The sequence below is a fragment of the Heptranchias perlo genome, chromosome 15 (assembly GCF_035084215.1).
Source record: "Heptranchias perlo isolate sHepPer1 chromosome 15, sHepPer1.hap1, whole genome shotgun sequence".
In the NCBI taxonomy this organism is placed as follows: domain Eukaryota; kingdom Metazoa; phylum Chordata; class Chondrichthyes; order Hexanchiformes; family Hexanchidae; genus Heptranchias; species Heptranchias perlo.
In genome coordinates, this window is record NC_090339.1 from 52,860,325 (window position 1) to 52,878,576 (window position 18,252).

General features: G+C 42.6%; 1 protein-coding gene across 3 annotated transcripts in view; it reads left to right on the forward strand.

The window, feature by feature from the left end:
• Positions 1 to 9,809: 9,809 nt before the first annotated feature.
• ar (androgen receptor) overlaps positions 9,810 to 18,252 on the forward strand; it is a 284,701-nt gene continuing 276,258 nt past the window's right edge. For all 3 annotated transcript variants that reach the window (XM_067997226.1, XM_067997227.1, XM_067997228.1), the window contains exon 1: positions 9,810 to 12,515. In XM_067997226.1, coding sequence (XP_067853327.1) covers positions 11,128 to 12,515 — 1,388 coding nt within the window. In that variant the 5' untranslated portion in view covers positions 9,810 to 11,127. The remainder of the gene's footprint in view (positions 12,516 to 18,252) is intronic.

The window sequence follows — 18,252 nt, forward strand, 5'->3', positions numbered from 1 at the left end:
CTCCCATGTGGATTGTATGTCTGTGCCCAGTACAGGGGATTAATGTTTTAATGTGAAGATGTATCTGTGTCCAGTATAACAGGTTCATATTTCAGTGTGAAGTTTTATATGTGCCCAGTATATTGTTGAGGGATTAATTGAAAGACTGATACATAAATTACTATATGGTATGAAGCTGCTTGAAACTTCAGATTCATAACAAGTTTTCCTTAAAAGGAATACTTTTATTTCTCTCTTCAGAGAAAAGGTGCATAAATCTAGCTATGCTTCGCTCTGTTGTTACAGTGATGATACCAGGTACTGCCTTATCATGCTCTTAAGATGAAGCAACGACAAGTGGAACAAGCTGTGCCTTTTTCATTGGTTGACCAGGGTGAATCCATAAATTATTTTAATTTTGGATTGGCCAATCACATAAAATGGTAGATTTGTGTGGTAAAATTGTTAGAGTAAAATCATTCTCATACACCCAAAATTCTCTTTAAAACCTGCGTTATTATACAGGAGTTAACGCACAAAATGCATAACTTGGTATTATAGCAAGTAAAAATACCAGCAGTACACTTTCAACTGAAAAAAAGTCAAAAGTTCATGGAGCAAAATTAGTAGAACAAAGGAAAAAAATGTATTTCGTTAAGTTATTTTTTCATTGTGAGAGTCAATCAAATAAGTATTAGTGGATCTCGTATGGCATTGCACATGGCAAGTCAGAGATTACGCTCTCTCTCTCTCTTATCTGTCTCACTTATCTTCACCTTGCTGTCTTTCTGTCCCTGTCTCTGTCTTACTCTTTTTTGCTTTTTCTCTGTCTTTTTCTTCTGTGCTTTCAGGTGGACAGTGGTGGTTGGTTTGGTGTGAAGTGGCGGGGAAAGGAGCTGCCGACAACAGGCTGGATTTTCCCTTGAGGGTGCAGGGAAATTGTGGCCCTCAGCAGCTCCCTTCTCATCCTCTGATTCCATCACACATGCTTCTCCCCACTCCTTGCTCCCTTTGCATTCCCTACGCATTTAACCTTCCCACTACTCTGTCTCCTTTCTACTACCCCCACCACCCCCCCCCCCAACTCCCATCATTACCCTTACCTGAATTTCTCCATTCCCTCAATCTACTATCACTCTCCTCACCTTTAACCCTCCATCCACTCCCCCGCATTTCCACTGGCTTCCTCTGCCAGAGCAGGTGACAAGATACCAAAGGACCCCTCATCCTCAACTGATTACTCTCCTCCTCATCCCCCTTCCTCTATCTGTTTTCCTCAAATAGACTGTTTGCTTTCAAAATTCAACATTTTTTTAAAGAAATCAAATTAGAATAAGGAAAGTCACCATCTATCTATGTTTCTCTCTATTTTCTTTATTTCGCTCTCACCTCCATTTAACAGGTGATAACAATTATGATGTTCACATTTTCTAACTGTCAATAAAATACAGGTGAGATAGTTAAAGGCTTCCTATTTGTTTCTAAATTGAACATGATTATTTGAAAAATAGACTAAAATTACATCTCTCTTTCTTTCAGCTTAATATGCTTTCTTACAGATGTAGAACATAAGACAGAAATTACACTCTGATGTTTTCCCTCTCTTGCACATAGCCTCTCAGCTTAAAAAAAATTCTTCTAGCTTTTCTTCAAATAACTTTGAAAAACAACTAAGCAGAAATTGCTAGAATCTAAAGAAAAATATTCCATCAGCATAGCTGACTGAACAGTACTGATGCATCCTGGAAAATCAGGCACAATCTACATTCAACCAATAGAATCATAGCTCTAAGCAAAAATATCAAATCCAAGCACAGGCCTTCAAATAAAAACTTTAATAAAGTCATTAAAAGGCACAAGAGACAATTTTATGGACACACTTTAATTATGTTTTTGTGAAATATGTCACCTTTTGATTATTTTATTTTACTTAAAACATCATTTTGGACAGATATTTTAGTTACTGAAAAAAGCATTTTGAGTGATTTGTGGGGGAAAGATAATAAGTACCACATAGTGGTATTACAGGGAGCCTTTAGTGGTCAGTTTATTATATTAAATAAAAGTCCTATTTATCAGATTTAAATAAAAGTCCTATCTGAGTGCCACCTTCTAGCACCATAAGGAAGTGTCACAAGGAAAGAGCCACAAGGAAAGAGCCACAACTACATACGTGTTTACATAGTGAAATGTTTACATATCATTTTCAGTGGAATGTGTGAGCCACATACTGATTTTAATATATTACCAGTCTATTGCCCATGGCATTGCAGATGAGGTGTGAATACAAAGTGTAGTCTTCAGATGAAATGGGGCTAGAAGGAGGTAGCAATGTAATCCGTGCCCAATTTTAAATGCATACATCCCGTTCTTATTTTTAAATTGTCATTATAAATCTTCTACCCACATTTATAATATATAGTGCCTGTTAAACTTGTCACACTGTCACATCCTCCTGCCAGTGATGGTGCTGCAATGCAGGAACTGTGTAATTATAAGATGATAAGTTTACATAGGCAGTTTCTGTTACAAATAGGGACATAAGATTTATGTAAAGGAAAAAGTTACATAATTTTTTTAATATATTAGATTGATCATTTATCTTCTGTTAGTCGCACTGCAGCATCTATCATCTCTGGCTGATAGGTAGGCACATGATCTACTTCCATGCTTCCATCAATGCCACTCTGAAACCAATCACTAACAGATGTGTATGGGAAAGACTCTCCTGATTTTCCTCACATTCTTTGGGAAGCACCTGGCCTTCATTTGGCCCATCCCCCACCTGGACAGCATGTCTAAAATTGCACCAACACGTTGTTTTATCACATAACTATTGATTAGAAGGCTTTATAAAAATATCATAAATTAATCACAGATTGATACTTAAAAGTAACATTATTCTGGAACCACATCTTAGAATATATTTCTTCAAATCTCCACTATGCCATGATTTATATACTCAAATTTATAAATTTTGCATGCTTCTACGCTAAATCTAAATTGTTATGTACCGCCGTGTATTGACATTAGGGGCTCGATTTTAGGATCGTGTTTCCGGCGGGTTCCCAGCGGGGTGGCCCCGAAAATCCCGATCTCCGGTCACGTGACCGGATCGCGACGAAATCCCGGCCACTTCCGGGTACCGCGCTGACGTGCGGGGCTGCGCGCGCAAGCCCCGCTGGTGGGAATCCCGCAGGCAATTAAAGCCAGCGGGGTTCCACTTGAGAGTACTTACCTTGCTCGTTGTGGTCAGTTAATGAGCTGAAGCAGCTGTCAAAAGAGGAAGTGTGGGATTTTCGGTTCAAGGCAGTGAGTTTCCCACACTGGGGGAAACAGTCTCCCTCCAACCAGGCGTGTTGCAGCCAGCAGCCTGTGGCAGGTGCCAAGGTGCGCTCCACGGGGGAGAGCCCTCACCCACGTAGGAGGCCACCGCGTCACATAGGGCAACCCCTGCCCTCCACCACCCCCCGCCAAGCCAGAGGACAGACCGACACGAAACCGCAGCCCCAGTCCGAGGAACCACACACCTACCCTGCACAACCCCTCAGACCAACACCTGCCAGTTGGGTGGTGTGTGGAGACCCTCGGAGGACGAAGAGCATGACCAGCACCAGCAGCCTTGCAGTCCACGCCGTCCGCCGCAGAGACGTGGATCCCCCCAACACGGTGTTGTTGCACGCCCACCTGCACAGCAGGAGGGAGGGCTACCGCAGAGAGAGACGCGTCGCAGAGGGCACTACCCTCGCCACAGGGTCCACAGACCGAGGCGCAGCTCCCCGAACCTCTCCGAGCAGCAGTGCACAGGGAGGCGCAGATTCGCTCGACATGTCGTCGTGGAGATCTGCAGCCTCTTTCATGCTGAGCTGCTCCTGGCTGGCCCCAGCACCAACTGCTTACCTGTCGCTGGCAAAGTCACCACTGCCCTCCACACCTTCTCCTCCGCATCCTTCCAGCGTGCAGCCGGCTACACCGCCGATGTCTCTCAGTCGTCTGCGCGGACGAGCCCTGCAAATACACCTGCACCTACTCTGCAGTAACACGATGGGTGGCATCAGTGGTGGGTCCTCATAGTGATACCCAGGAGCGGGCATTATTGGACACAACGGACAGGATTCGCGGAGACATGGCAGTGGTGGTGTCAATATAATGTGTGCTGTTTGTTGCTCTGAAATTCAATATGGGTAACACCCATGACAAACCCTCAGACACCCTTGTGCACCCCCTTCATGCTGACGAGACGTTTGCCTTACGCTGCCTACTGCACATATGTGATGCATGCCCTGTGGCTGCAGCACAGGTGGTGGCAGGTTGAGTGAGGCTGGCCGTGAGGGAGATGCACGAGAGGGTGAGTATGGGATGGAGCAATGAGATTGTATGAGGAGTGGGTTGCGTGTTAGTGGCAGGGTGAGTACTGGCGAGGTGAGTAGGTGGAGGTAAGATGAGGATGGGGTGTGAGTGGGTATGAAGGGTGATGTGACAGAATAGTGTTGGCGGTGCCGAAGGAGATGTGGGGTGGGGGCAGTGTTGTGGCAGACGGAGTGTAGGGGAAAGACTTCGTGTTCTCACTGCGGCTGACCTACTGCGGTCATTGCAGCGCCTCCTGCACTGTATGCAGGTGGGCGATATGTTGGTGGCGCAGGTGACCCCCTCTGCCACCTCGAGCCAGGCCTTCTTGGTGGCAGAGGCAGACCGCTTCCTCCCGCCCGCCGGGGGGAAGATCTGTGTCCTCCCCCTCCTCCTCACCCCATCTGATGATAGCTGGGGTGAGGCATCATTAAACTGGGAGCAGCCTTCCCCCTGGGCTGCTCCATGCTGCAATTTGTCCCATTGGTTGCAGCATCTGTCAGTGGAGGACTGCCCCTTTAACTAGAGAGCCTCCAGCTGACAGATCGTACTGCGCATGCGCAGCCCGACCGACGCGCAGGCCAGCGCCGTGGACCCCGGTGGAGCAGGTAATTGATTCCTATTAGTGGGTTGCCTGCTACGATCGCGTGGGCAACCCACTAATTTCGCCGAGCGTGTTGACCACGCTCCCGGAGGACCACCCGCTGGGAACCCGCAGGCCTGCTAAATTCGGGCCCTAGGTGTTTGTGATTAAATTTGATGCTGCAAAACCCTGTTTTATTCAGCCAGATTAATAGTAATAATCTAATTTGTGTTGGGACATTGCCTCAAACCACTACCCATCCTGCTAGATGACAACATTTTGCCCCTACATGCTCATGCCAATCATCATCACATTAATGAAGATATCAGCACCACATAGGTATACCCTTTCCTGTATGACTCTGACCTCCATCAGGAACAAAGCAACATGTCAGTACACAGTCTACTTTATTACCATAAATTTCAAAGTGCAAACAATCTACTCTTTCTTCACACCATGCTTCCCCTAGGTGCCCACATGTGCCTTTTTAATCTATTCTTGTGCCTCTTCTAGATGCCACCTGAAGACCAGGATTGAGGTAGATGGTTGGCTGCTCATGCTCTACAAACAGCTCATGTGACTAAGGTGCCTTGTCTCATAGCAGCATGCTGCTTGGTGTCACCTCCCACTTTCCATTGGTGTAGTACTGTGAGGAGGTAATGTTCTGAAAGATGGCAGTACCATGCAGTTACAACTCCTGGTTGGCTTGGTCCTGGTCATCTACTTCACCATCATCTTCCTCCTCCTGTGCCGCCCGTTATTGCAGTGGATCTGCAGGAAGAGGGTAGAAGCGAACAATGGGCCAACATCACCCCCTTGGGATTAAGGAGACAGAGAAGGCGGTGAAACGTTGTATCTATGTGGTGCTTCAGAGAGATGCCAGCGTAACAGTGCATATGCCCAACACAGGAGCTGAGTGCCCCCCTGTGGGCTGCGTGGCCTTGCCTCAAAGTGGATGAGGTACTTAAGGTTGGGGAATCCCCCTCTGGTGGCTTGCCTGTGGCAGGCATTACATGCCAATTTGTCCTGCAAGAAGATAGAGTGAATGAGGGTTAGACTAGCAGTTGAGGAGTGTGGGCCAAGTGGCATGCGAGAGGTGAAGTAAGAGATATGAGGGAATGAGGGCATGAAATTGGAGGAAGGGATTTTGGGCTTGTGCATATAAGTAACTACTGTGAGGGGAGCTGGATAGCCATAGTGCAAGATGCCGAGTTGAATACCCCTTAACCAAGAAGACACTGTTGTTGTCTTACCTGCTTGATCCCCAGTGTTCTGCTGAAGAGCACAGTTTGAACGGCGCATTTAAAGGGATGCACAGAAATTACCTGCTTATTCAGCTGCTTGAATGGGTTTTACACCAATGCCTGCACCAATGGGTATGCAAATTAACATACTGTAGAAACCTGTGTATCTCCCTCTAGAGGCCCCCAGTGGAAGTTATCGAGAAAATTCGATTTCGGGAGTTTGTCTACTCTGGTCTATGCAAATATTGTTCCGATTATGAAACATTTCTCTGCAGGAGAGAAGGGAATAGTTGATTGACAAATAACCTTTGCCTGCTCTTTTTTCACTTCTTAGCAGGTAGCTTAAACAGCATAAGCAGATACTTGGGAGCACGTCACCTGTCTGCCTTTTTGGTTGCCCAGGGACTAAATTGTCAGTTGTATTCAAGTCTTAATTACACTTGTTTTCCAGTGCGAGGCAAGAAATATTCTAGCACACATACTCTGATAATACATCTTTACTTGATATGACCTGCTTGTCCTGGCCACTTACGCTGAAGTCCCTAACATCGGCACTAATCAACCAAAATATGCTTTACTAAGGTTAGGTAATTGGAGCACATTGTCGGGTTAATGTAGAGGGAGTTTTACCCTGCTTCTGACTTTGGAATGCTTGATGCTGACATTGGGACCAAAGAGTGGAAAATTATTCCATTCTTCAGCCCATCTACTGCAGCACAAACTTGGCTGAGCCTGTCTGAAACCTCCCCATTGAGGTTCATATGCCCTTTTAAAGAAGAGTTCAGCACATACTAATAATCATTCAGTAATTTTTCAATTTATTTGATACTAGGATTTAATTTTATTACAAGGTTGCATGGTTTTCAGCTAGCAAATGCTGCAGGACCAGATCAGAGGAATTGTTAAAACAACTGGGGACTTATTTTCAAATTTATGGAAAATCAGTTTGAATTTCTTGGAGGAAAGGAAAGAATAGAACTTTTGCGATAGAGAAGGCTTGATTCATATCTTATTGCTTTCCATTCTGGAATCAGTAATTCACACAAACAGCATTAGAAAAAAATTAAGTTTTAAAATTAATTCGGAAAACAATGATAATCAATAGTGTTGTGTAGCTCTTCTAAAAGATTATCATAGGGACTTAATACTAACACATCACCTGGGTCAGATGGCATACATCCTAAGCTGCTAATTGAGACTCAGCAAAAAATTTCAGGGCAATAGCTATCATCGTGAAGGAAATATTGAATACTGGTTAGGATTTGCAGGACTGCAAGCAAGAAAATGTTGGGGCTGATTTTCAAGGCCTCCACCCAATGGGAAGGAGGTGGTAACGGGCTACAAATGATAGTGCGCCACTTACTGTCCCGTTCCCACTGACGCAGCGGCCCACCCACTCCTCCTGGCCCCACAAAAATCAACCCCTGCAATGCCTGATCCTTTGTGGTCCCTTCCCCGGGATCGCCTCCATCCCCTTTTGGGAGCACGTCACCTGTCTGCCTTTTTGGTTGCCCAGGGACTAAATTGTCAGTTGTATTCAAGTCTTAATTACACTTGTTTTCCAGTGCGAGGCAAGAAATATTCTAGCACACATACTCTGATAATACATCTTTACTTGATACCGGGCGGGCTCCATGCTGGAACCACTGGATTTTCATCCCTCACTGATAGGCATGCCAATTTAAATGCACAAGCAGCTTGCTCGTGGTGGCCCAACCATGAAAATCAGTTGGGCCTTGGACCGATTCCATCTGGCAGGTGGTGAGCTCGCCCCCCCCCCCCCCCAATGGATTCAGTTTCCCAAAAATTGAGCCTGTTGTATTATATTAATATGTTATTTAAAGGATAACAAATCTAACTCAAGCAACCACAAATCCATTAGCCTAATGTAAATAACAGGTAAAATAATGGTTGCTATTCTAAGGAGTAGATTGGAAGAGTACCTATATAGCAGTAACTTACTAAGAAACGTCAAGCTTGGATTTAGAAGGGGGCGATCTTGCCTGACAAACCACCTTGACTTTTATGAAGATGTAACAGATATAGTGGATCTCCAAATATGTAGCTAATCTGGATTTTCAGAACGTTTTTCTCAAGGTTCCATGCGGAAGACTTCTAACTCAACTAAAAATACCAGACCAGGAGAACCATTGAGGAACTTCCTGGTGTAACAGATTGTTTGATAAGAATGTTCAAAATTATATTGATAAACCAGGTGAGCTAGGGTATAATCGAGATGAGTTTCAAAGGAATGAATGGCATTTTTCCATGTTCGTCTTGAGACACTAAAGAATTCCTGAAACTCTATGTAGAAATCTAAAATGTTCTAGGCTATATTTGGCAAATGAGCTCTATTTCATGTCTTGCTTCCCATATTTCATTCATTTAAATTTTATTACACAATAATAAATCAAAACAACTGTTACAATTTTGGGTATGTTTAATTACTGTTTACCTCTCAAGAGCTTACATAATGTGCTGTCATAAGGTGATCTTGTTCTGTATGATCTAGAAGCTGTATCCTTTTTCGGATAATCTGCCTTTGCGCTGTTGGGTGACCTGAAGGTTAACCATTACCCCAATTGCAGTTATCTAATTATTGGATTAAAGGTAGTTTCATGCGACCTAACCATTATTCGGATCGACGGATTATCCAACATACACCTGGGTTTTTTAAGCTGCAGTAATTAAAGTATTTACTTATAATTACAGGGAATAAATGAAGCATAAATGGTAAATGTACATATATCTCCTCTGACACTTCAGTCCTTTAAAATAAATATGTAGACGAGCGTATGCTTTTTCTTCTTGCCCCTGTGATCTCGGAGTTGAATGGAGCATGAAAAAACCCGTAATATTAGCTTTTACACTGCAGAGTTCCTCTTTCGGGCTTAATCTCAGAGTTTAGATCGAACTGGAAATCCGTAGCAAAAGGCTAGGTTTAAACCTTTAAAATCCCTTTGATTTCAGGTGGCCAACCAACATATTGAAATTGGACGCTTGACGAAGGACTTCCTGAACACATAGAACGTATGCTTGCTTATAGTGACACAATATAGTTCACCAATACAAAAGCCATTATTAAACGATTGAAATAAATACATGTACTGTAATTAGTTTCTGGTTCACAGGAACCAATTGTCAGCAAAACGCAACTGCAAGAAGTCAACACCATTCCATTGAAACATGTATTTATGTCTACAATGTTTCATTTAACATGCAGCATTCTACATCAGTGGTTTTTAATAAGAACTTCACAAGGGAAGCAGAATTAGCTTTTCCAGGAATAAGAAACTGGTGTTTCGATGCAAGTAGCCAGGAACCCGTTAAAGTCAAGCCAATTGCGGCCACCACCACCAAGAAAACAATGAAGGAAGGCCTTCTGAGATTGTTGGGTTTCTTTGAATTAAAGGTTCCACGGTATGGAATATTTTTAAACGTTGTCTACAAGTACTAATAACAAATCTGAAACAAATCAATAGCAGCGGAGATGTGGAATATCACCATATAACTTTAATATATCTTCTGTGCTTGTATGTAAATGTGGTTGCTTCTCTTGATCGCACTAGACTCTTTTGATTGACGCAGCTATTTTGGCCAAACCCCAAGGTCTCAAAACGTAGCGTCAACACTTTCAATTGCCAGATGCACTCAGTAGCTCAGAGAAGACGCCGATCGCACGCTGCTCTGGTATCGCAGTATGCAAACCTGAATTTGACGAAATGGTTGCAATGTGATGACTAAAATCGGATACAGTGAAAAATAAAAATAAAGTGTCGTGCGATATCGCCGAGGAAGGGAAAATTTACAAATCCAAGCTAGCGACGAGAATCAGACTGTCGGAGCCGAGCTGGATTACTCAAGAGTGCAAAGTGGGACAGAAAAGTTTGCGATTCTTTGCAGTGCCAATTCTGTAGAACTTTGCTGGATTAATATAGTTCACATGTGCTTTTAGCAAAAGGGGATAGCCAACATTGTATTTTGCATTACGTTGGAAGTAAGTATTTGTGCAATTAACGATAAAGTGAACAACCTAAAAAACTTGATGTTATTGGAGCTCATTGAAAGCTTCCGATCACTATAATTACTTTCTCTCCCACATGTTGGGAGCCCAGTTCTCTGCTTGTGACTCTCCTATCCCCGGGAATAGTTTACTTCTGTTCGCTTTCAGTTGAAATTGAGGCAAGAAAAGGAATCGACATACTTTTTTTGAAACAGCGGATCGTGTTTACTTAACGTATCTACTTATGACTGCTTCTGAATTATTTTTACCTAAACCAACCAACAGAAATTGAGCTGCGGGATCTGCCTTTGAGAGCGTTTCTAAATTTAAAAAAAAATCTACGGCGTTTCAGCGGGTCGGGTGGAACGGGTTTCATTCCAGCATTTATCAATTAAAACAAGAATACGATTGTCATACAACATTTGCTGGAATTGCAATTGGAAAATCATTGTGCAATTGAAATTAAAAAGCTACCTATCACTGAATCCAGACTCTCTTAAAAGTGTGCTACTGACTGCAGTAATTCGAAAGGAAAAAAAACGCTAATACACGATTGCAGTGCAAATAGCGTGTCACGGATGTGAGAATTAAGGCGGAGTTAATATATGGGATTGCACAGCGTTTTTTTAAAAACGTGAAATGAAAGGATTTAACAGATGATTTATCATATCGCCGTGTGTGGAAAAAAAAGTAATGCGGGCAACCTCCACTGATTGGAATAAAACTGTGCACGTAGTCTCAATTTTTTTGTAAACTATGAAAAACTCATTAATATAATTGCAAGTGAGGAGGAAGAAGAAAAATGAATCAAGTAACGGGATTTTGAGCATTGTTATTTCTCCAGCCCTCCCAATTTTTATTTTATTTTTTGTAAATGCATTGTGGAAGTCACCGGTCAATAATTGCATTTTAACAACAGAAAAAAGGAAGATTACAAATAATTTTGCAAACTACAAATAAGAAAACACATTATGGAGAGCAACAGCCTTTATGGAAATTGCAACGCGCGGCCGGCGTTCGAAGCAGCCGGCATGCAGCGGCAGGGGACGGCGTTCCAAAACGTGTTCCACTCGGCGTGCGTGCGGGACGCGGAGCTGGCGGGCGCGAGCAAGCCCTACAACCAGGAGCTCGCGGCCGCCTCGCGGGAGCGCGCGGAGGGAGACGGCTTTGGCGCCTTTTATGATGCCGCGTGCCGACAGAACCCCGCCATTTTGAATCAAGAAGACGCTGGCTACGGCCATTCGCCGTTTGTCATCCGGACGCTCTTTAACGCGACCGGGGATGTTTGTTCAGACCGAGAGAAAGGAAGGGATTGCCGCTGCGACGGGCACGACGGCGGCGGCGGCTTTGAAGATCATGACTTGGGAAGGGATTATTCCCCCGAAACCGAGTTTAGCGGCAGTTGCTCGTACTCCCTGACCAGTGATACTGCCCGGGAGCTTTGCAAAGCCGTCTCTGTTTCTATGGGTCTGAACATCGAAAGCAATGAGCTGGGAGAACTGCAGTCGCCCTATGGCCCGAACGGCAGCCAGAGCAAGAGAGACTGCATGTTCGCTTTCCCTCCAGTTAACAGTAACACAACTATTGGTGTTGACACCAAGATTGCGGTGCCGACCGACAACCCGTGTGCCGGTTCCCAGAGTATGAGGCTAGCGAGCAGGCTGGAAGCGGGAGATGAGCTCGATAGAGGCGCACTCAGGGAGACAGAAAACAACATATTTTCCGCAGAGTATGAAATAGCTCATTCGAGAAGAGAGGCGATTTGCGCCGGGTTAGTTGAAGACTCCAATGCTAATGAATGTATCGCCAGGGCCCAAGAAGCCAAATCCATTGGCAACGAAAGTCAGACGACCGATTATACCGACGAGGATCATAAGCAATGCCACGTTGACCGAATGTTTCCAGGTAACTATGGTCACGGCCGCCCTTCCTCTGGAGAAAGCACCTTGTACAACTTGTCAGATAGAGCTGGCTTTAGAGATGCCGATAACTGTGTCCTTAATAATGGCAACCAGTGCCATGCCCAGTTTGGGGTAGCTACAAGCATTAACATTAAAATAGAAGAACCCGACACCATGGACAACCGCAAAGTGTTTGCTTCTCAGTGTAGATACTCGGACTGCACAACCACCCCATTCTATGGATCAACGCCATCTTGGCGTTATGTTGAGAAGGGGAGTTTAGAGAATGACTATGGTGGTTCTCCTGAATATCCAAGAAACGCCTTAGCAGTTCGGGATAATGTTATTACATCTGAATCATGGTACTCAAGTGGACTGCTGGATAGAGGGCCACATTCAGCTTCAGGCCATATTAAAAGTGAAATGGATAACTGGATGGATGGATACTACAACATACGGTAAGTCTGTGTCAACTGATAGTACAGGTAGAGAGGATGCTTAATTAGGTATTTGAAAAAAAGCACAAGTGAAGATGTGAATTATGAAGTTCATGATTGCAGTTAACTGTGTTTCAGCATTTGGAAAAAATGTATCTGGATAATAAAAACATTAACTTTCCTTAGTTTTAATGTGTCTATAGTATCCACCATTACAGAATGTATTTCATTGAGTGATCTGCCTGCTGCCTCAGCAGTTACTGTTATCCAACATTGAGAAAATCTCCTTTGGTGAGAATAATGCATGAAATTTTCAATAGACCATATGAAGTCCAAATATTAGTGTTACTTACTGAGTCTGTGTGCTGGCATGAACATTTAGCTTTGTTGGCAATATAAACATAAGGAATTAAAATATATTCCAATTCACAGTAGTCACACTACTTCAGTTAATCCAGCAAGGTGTAGGTAGATAGTGCCTGAATAGAGCAGTATTATGGTAGTACTGGGGGATGTCGACTAATTGCAGGTTTGGTGTTTTTACGTACATGGGATATTTTTCATATTGTACTATGTGTAATGAAAGGTTTTTACATTGAGAATATTAAAAGTTGTATTTAAATAACACATAGTCATAACCAAGTCCAGGGCTATCTCTACCGTACCTGCCACTTTAACCACAATCCCATCTCAAAAGGAAGTCTGTGTTAACATACAAAATGTTTCGACTGTGTAATTTTAAAAGATAAGTAGCCATGTTGAGAATATAAACCCAAACATTTTGACAAAGATTTCAGGCGTTACTATTATGAAGTGCATTAAATTTGCTGGAAATTTTAGTACAGTGATTTGATTATGAATTTTATTGTTGAATTGCAGTAGTAGATTCATGAAAAAACCAATGACTTATTCAAATGGGGGGAACTGTTTGCTGGAACATTGTTTTTTTCCAGTCCTGGTACTTGATTGAATGCAATGCAGGCCATAAGGAATGGAGGTCATTTATTGCAGTTGGCTGACTGAAAGATGTGTAGGTAGCCTCGTTTTAGTTCTAAGCAGACCTAAACCCACAACATAAAACTGGGCGTACAATTGCCACTATACTTAGTAACACAAAAACTAATCAGTCTCTGCTGATCTGTAATTTGAAATTAACAATCTACTTTTTCTTTTTGGCAGCTTTATGTTATGATATTACATCCATCCTTCCATTTTTTTAAATATTTGGCCTGTGTCTAACGCATGAAAAGTGTCTTTAGTCAGTAAGGTGTGAAGCATGCTGATTGCTTTTTAGTGACCGGCTCAAAGTTTACAAACAAAAAACACTTAAGCACTATAAAACACACACTGAGTACTTTGTAATCTGTCAAAAAATCCCCATCCACAAAAAAGGAAACAATTTCATTTTTTAAGAAGTGCCATGACTAGGGATTATTGTTTATTTGATCTGCCAGCGATTTTCAGTTTAAGATATATGTCCCTGAAATTAACTCAGGTTCAGGATTTTAAAGATTAATTTTCAAAGGTCCAGCATCATATCTGTCATATTTGACAGAGAAGTAGACTGGTGACATTGAGACAGAGGGGATTGGTATGTTAATGAACTGACTGGGAGTTAATGACCATTGAAACTGTTTTCCATATTTATCTGGGACAATAGGTAATTTGTTATCTTGTTTCAGATACTACCAGTAGGTATTCATACAAGATGGTGGGGAAACTGTTCTTGCTGTGTATACAGCATGAGGTTGTCTGGCAGAAATCTTGAGAGGACGGTAGCTGGTTCAATTGACAATTCTACTGGCCAAGCCCAAACAGGAAAGGAGTCAGGGGTTAGACTGCCAAACTTCCTATCCAGAGAAGCCACAAAAAGAAAAAGAAAGACTCAAATGTTCATAGCCACTTTGTAAGGACTGCTGAAAGATGTTGATATGGCCTAGGCCATTCTACTGTAAGAAGTGAGCTGACAGGATTCATTGATAGGGCTGATCAAAGCCAAGTGTTTAACTAGACTACCAATTGTGATGGTGTGATATGGTTTATTTTTTGTATTTATGAGGGGGGACTAAAATTTAGAGTCTTTCGTTAAGGATGAAATTACCATGTATCTAGATAAAGAGAAAATAGTTAGAGGGAGCCAGTAAGGATGATTGTGCTTGATAAACCTCATAGAATTTTTGAGGAGGTAACAGACATGGTAGATGGGGGAAATGCAGTGGACGTTGAGTATGTGAACTTTAGGAAAGCCTTTGACAAGGTGCCACATGGGAGATTACTAGAGAAGATTAAGGGGTATGGAATTATGGGAGGATAGTAAACTGGATTAAAATTGGTTAGGAGAAAACAGAGTAGGAGTTGGGGGCAGTTTTTCAGATTGGTTGGAAATGGTTTCCAACAGGGTCAGTTCTAGCGCCACTTCTGTTTACTGTGTATATCAATGATTTGGATATAGGCCGAAAGGAAGTGGTGTCAAAATTTGTAGATAATACAAATACAGGAGATATAGTTAATTCTTTAGAAGACAAAAGGAAGTTGCAATGGGATATTGATAAGATGGGGGAATGGGCTAAAAAGTGGCAGATGAAATTAAGTATCAGTAAGTGTGAACTTGATGCATTCTTTAAAGAAAAAAAAGTTATTATACTTTGAATGGAAGTAGGCCTGGTGCTGTAGAGCAGCAGATAAATTGAGAAGCACAGTTTCACAGGACATTGCAGGCAATACCTCAAGTTGCTAAAAAAGGTAATGGAATTCTAAGTTTTGTCACAAGTGGTATAGAATATAAAATCCAAAGGGTAATTATGAGCCTATATAAAACCGGAGTAAGACCTCAGTTAAAGTGCTGTGAGCAGAATTGTGCTCCACACTATAGGAAGGATATTGAGACTCTAGAATTGCAGTGGTTCAAGTGGAAGTTAAAGATCTCTTGCCACTATTCAAAGAGCAAGAACTTCTATCTGTGTGCTGGCTAATGTTTCTCTCTCGACCAATATCACCAAAAACAGATTAAGTGATCACCTCATGGCTGTTTGTGGGGAACCAACTGCATGCAAACTGGTTGCTGTGTTTGCCTACAAAATAAAATACTAAAATTCATTGTGTGTGAAGTGCTTTGGGATGTTTCTGAGAGATTTAAAAAATACTGTATAAATGCAAGTTATTTCTCCTTTGCCTTTTTGGCTTCAACTACCATCACTCTAGCTATTCTCAAATTGGCAATGTGTTTACATGCAAGAATTATTGCAAGGTGACAGCTCCTTAACCCTGCTCTCCCGGAGTACAGTAGAAGTTTACATAATTAACTGGATTGATGCACTTACTAATACAAACTGAAGGCACTGTTGACATTTTTTTTAAAAAGTAAAATCCCAATTGATAGAAGTAATGAAAATATATCAAAAACTAATTCTATTTTTGGTGAATTCATAGGAAATTTTTGAAGGATGAAATCAATCCTACTGACAGATTTCCAGAAAAATGCCCATTCCTTTTAAGGTTAGAAAGTTAACATTTTGAGCATACACAAATATTAAAAATTTTGTCTGAATGAGTTGAAGCCTTACATAGATTTTAAAATTGTGCTTTTCTTCTTTTTTCTTGGGATGTGGGTGACCCTGGCAAGGCTGCATTTAATACAACTCCTAGTTTCTCTGAGAAGGTGTTGATGAGCCTTTTCCTTCAACCACTGCAATCCTTGTAGTGATGCTGCTCCTGACAATGAAGGAGCAGTGATATATATCCAAGTCAGGGTGGTGTGTGACTTGGAGCTAATGGTGTTCCCACAACATAGCTACTCTTGCCCTTTTTGGTGGTAGCGGTTGCAATGGAGGGAGGCGCTATTGTAGTAACCTTGCTAAGTTGTTGCAGTGCATCCTGTCGATTGTACATACCGCAGCCACAGTGCACTGATGGTGGAGAGGGTAGGTATTGAGTTCAGTGGCAGGAGCACTGATCAAGCAAACTGCTTTGTCATGGATGTTGTTGAGCATCTTGGGTGTTGTTGCAGCTGCACACATCTAGATGAGTGCTGAATATTCCATCACACTCCTGATGAGCATTGTATATGGTATGAATGCTTTGAAGAGTCAGGAGGTGAGGCATTTGTCACAGTACCCAGCTTCTTTCCTGCTCTTGCAGCCATGGTGTTGATATGGCTGGTCCAGTTAAGCTGGTCACTGGTGACTCCTAAGATGTTGATAATGAAGGACTTGATGATGGTGATGCCATAGAAGGTCAATGGGAGATTGCTATGCTTTCTCTTATTTGAGATGGCCATTACCTGCCACATGTCAGCCCAAGCTTGGCACGCGCTGCATCATTATTGAAGGAGTTGTGAATGGAGCTGAAAACTGTGGAATCACCAGTGATCAGCCCCACTCCTGACCTTATAACAGGAAGATCATTGGTGAAGTAGCTGAAGATGGTTGGGCTGAGGGCGCTTCCCTAAGCAACTCCTGCAGTGATATTCTGGGGTTGTGATGGTTGTGCTGTTGAAGGCCAAACATCAGGTATGACTTCAGCCACTGGAGGGTTTTCTTTTTGATACCCATAGACTTTGGTTTCGCTAGGGCTCCTCGGTACCGTACTTGTTCGAATGCTGTCTTGATGTCGAGGGCAGATATTTCATGTTTCTATTCAATCCAATGGGACAAACTCATAACGTGATTTTAGTTTTGTGACCTGAATGGCACTTTGTCCCATTCGACTGAATAGAAACATGAAACATGCTGCTAATTGAACCCAGTCGTCAATTCAAATGTGGCCATTAAAATTACAGGGAATAATTCTTTTTAAAATGTTTTGATGATCATGATATCAGATGTTAAACTGGTAACCCTTTCCTTCCCACATGCTATAAGCCAGCACTTCATTGTTGGGACCATTTTTTTTTGTTTTCTGTTGCAAGACGACCTGCTTGGTAACAGTATGGTGTGAAAAGCATGGGGCTTCTCATTCCTATCTGGTAATCTGTTCAAAGAATTAGGATTCGTACAACATCAGATAGCGTTGCATCCGCTGGAAATTGACCATAAAAGCAATTGTATAAGAGGAGATGCCATGTTTTACTTAGTTGGAAAGAGATCCGGTGGCGTGAACAGGCTTGGAGAAACCATCTTCACAGTTTCTCATTAAATCCACGCACATGAGTTTTAGGCATACGGCTAATGTGCGCTGCTCTATATGGGTGTTTACAGTTAATGTTTTGTCAATAATAAATTAAGTGAATTATCAGAAATATTACTGTCTCTAGCTTTTTGAATCTGTTTAAAGATATACGTAACATTCGTGCTGCTTGATGTTTTAAATGATTGCTGCATGCAGCTAGTGCTACCTGTGCTGTTCATTGGCTGCACGCATCAGCAGGGTGCCCCTATGTTGGGAGTGGCTAGCACTACTTAAAGGCAGCCTGCACCTCTTAAAGGGGAGGTGCACTGTGGCTGCAGGAAGTGTGGAAGTCAATTGTGAAGTGAATCTGTACTGCAATTAATTGAAGAATGGCCGGATCTGCGAGAGAGCGTGCACCCAGGTTTTCGGATGATGTACTAGAGGCCTTGGTGGAAGTGGTGGACAGAAGAAGGGGCATCCTGTATCCACAGTGGGGGCAAGAGGCCCTCCAGACATTTACTCAAGAGGTAGTGGAAGGAAGTAGTGGAGGAGGTCAATGTCAGGAGCATAGCGCCAAGAACATGGATGCAGTGCAGGAAGAAATTCAATGATTTGACATGATTAGTCAAGGTGAGCGAGTTCAACTGTCATG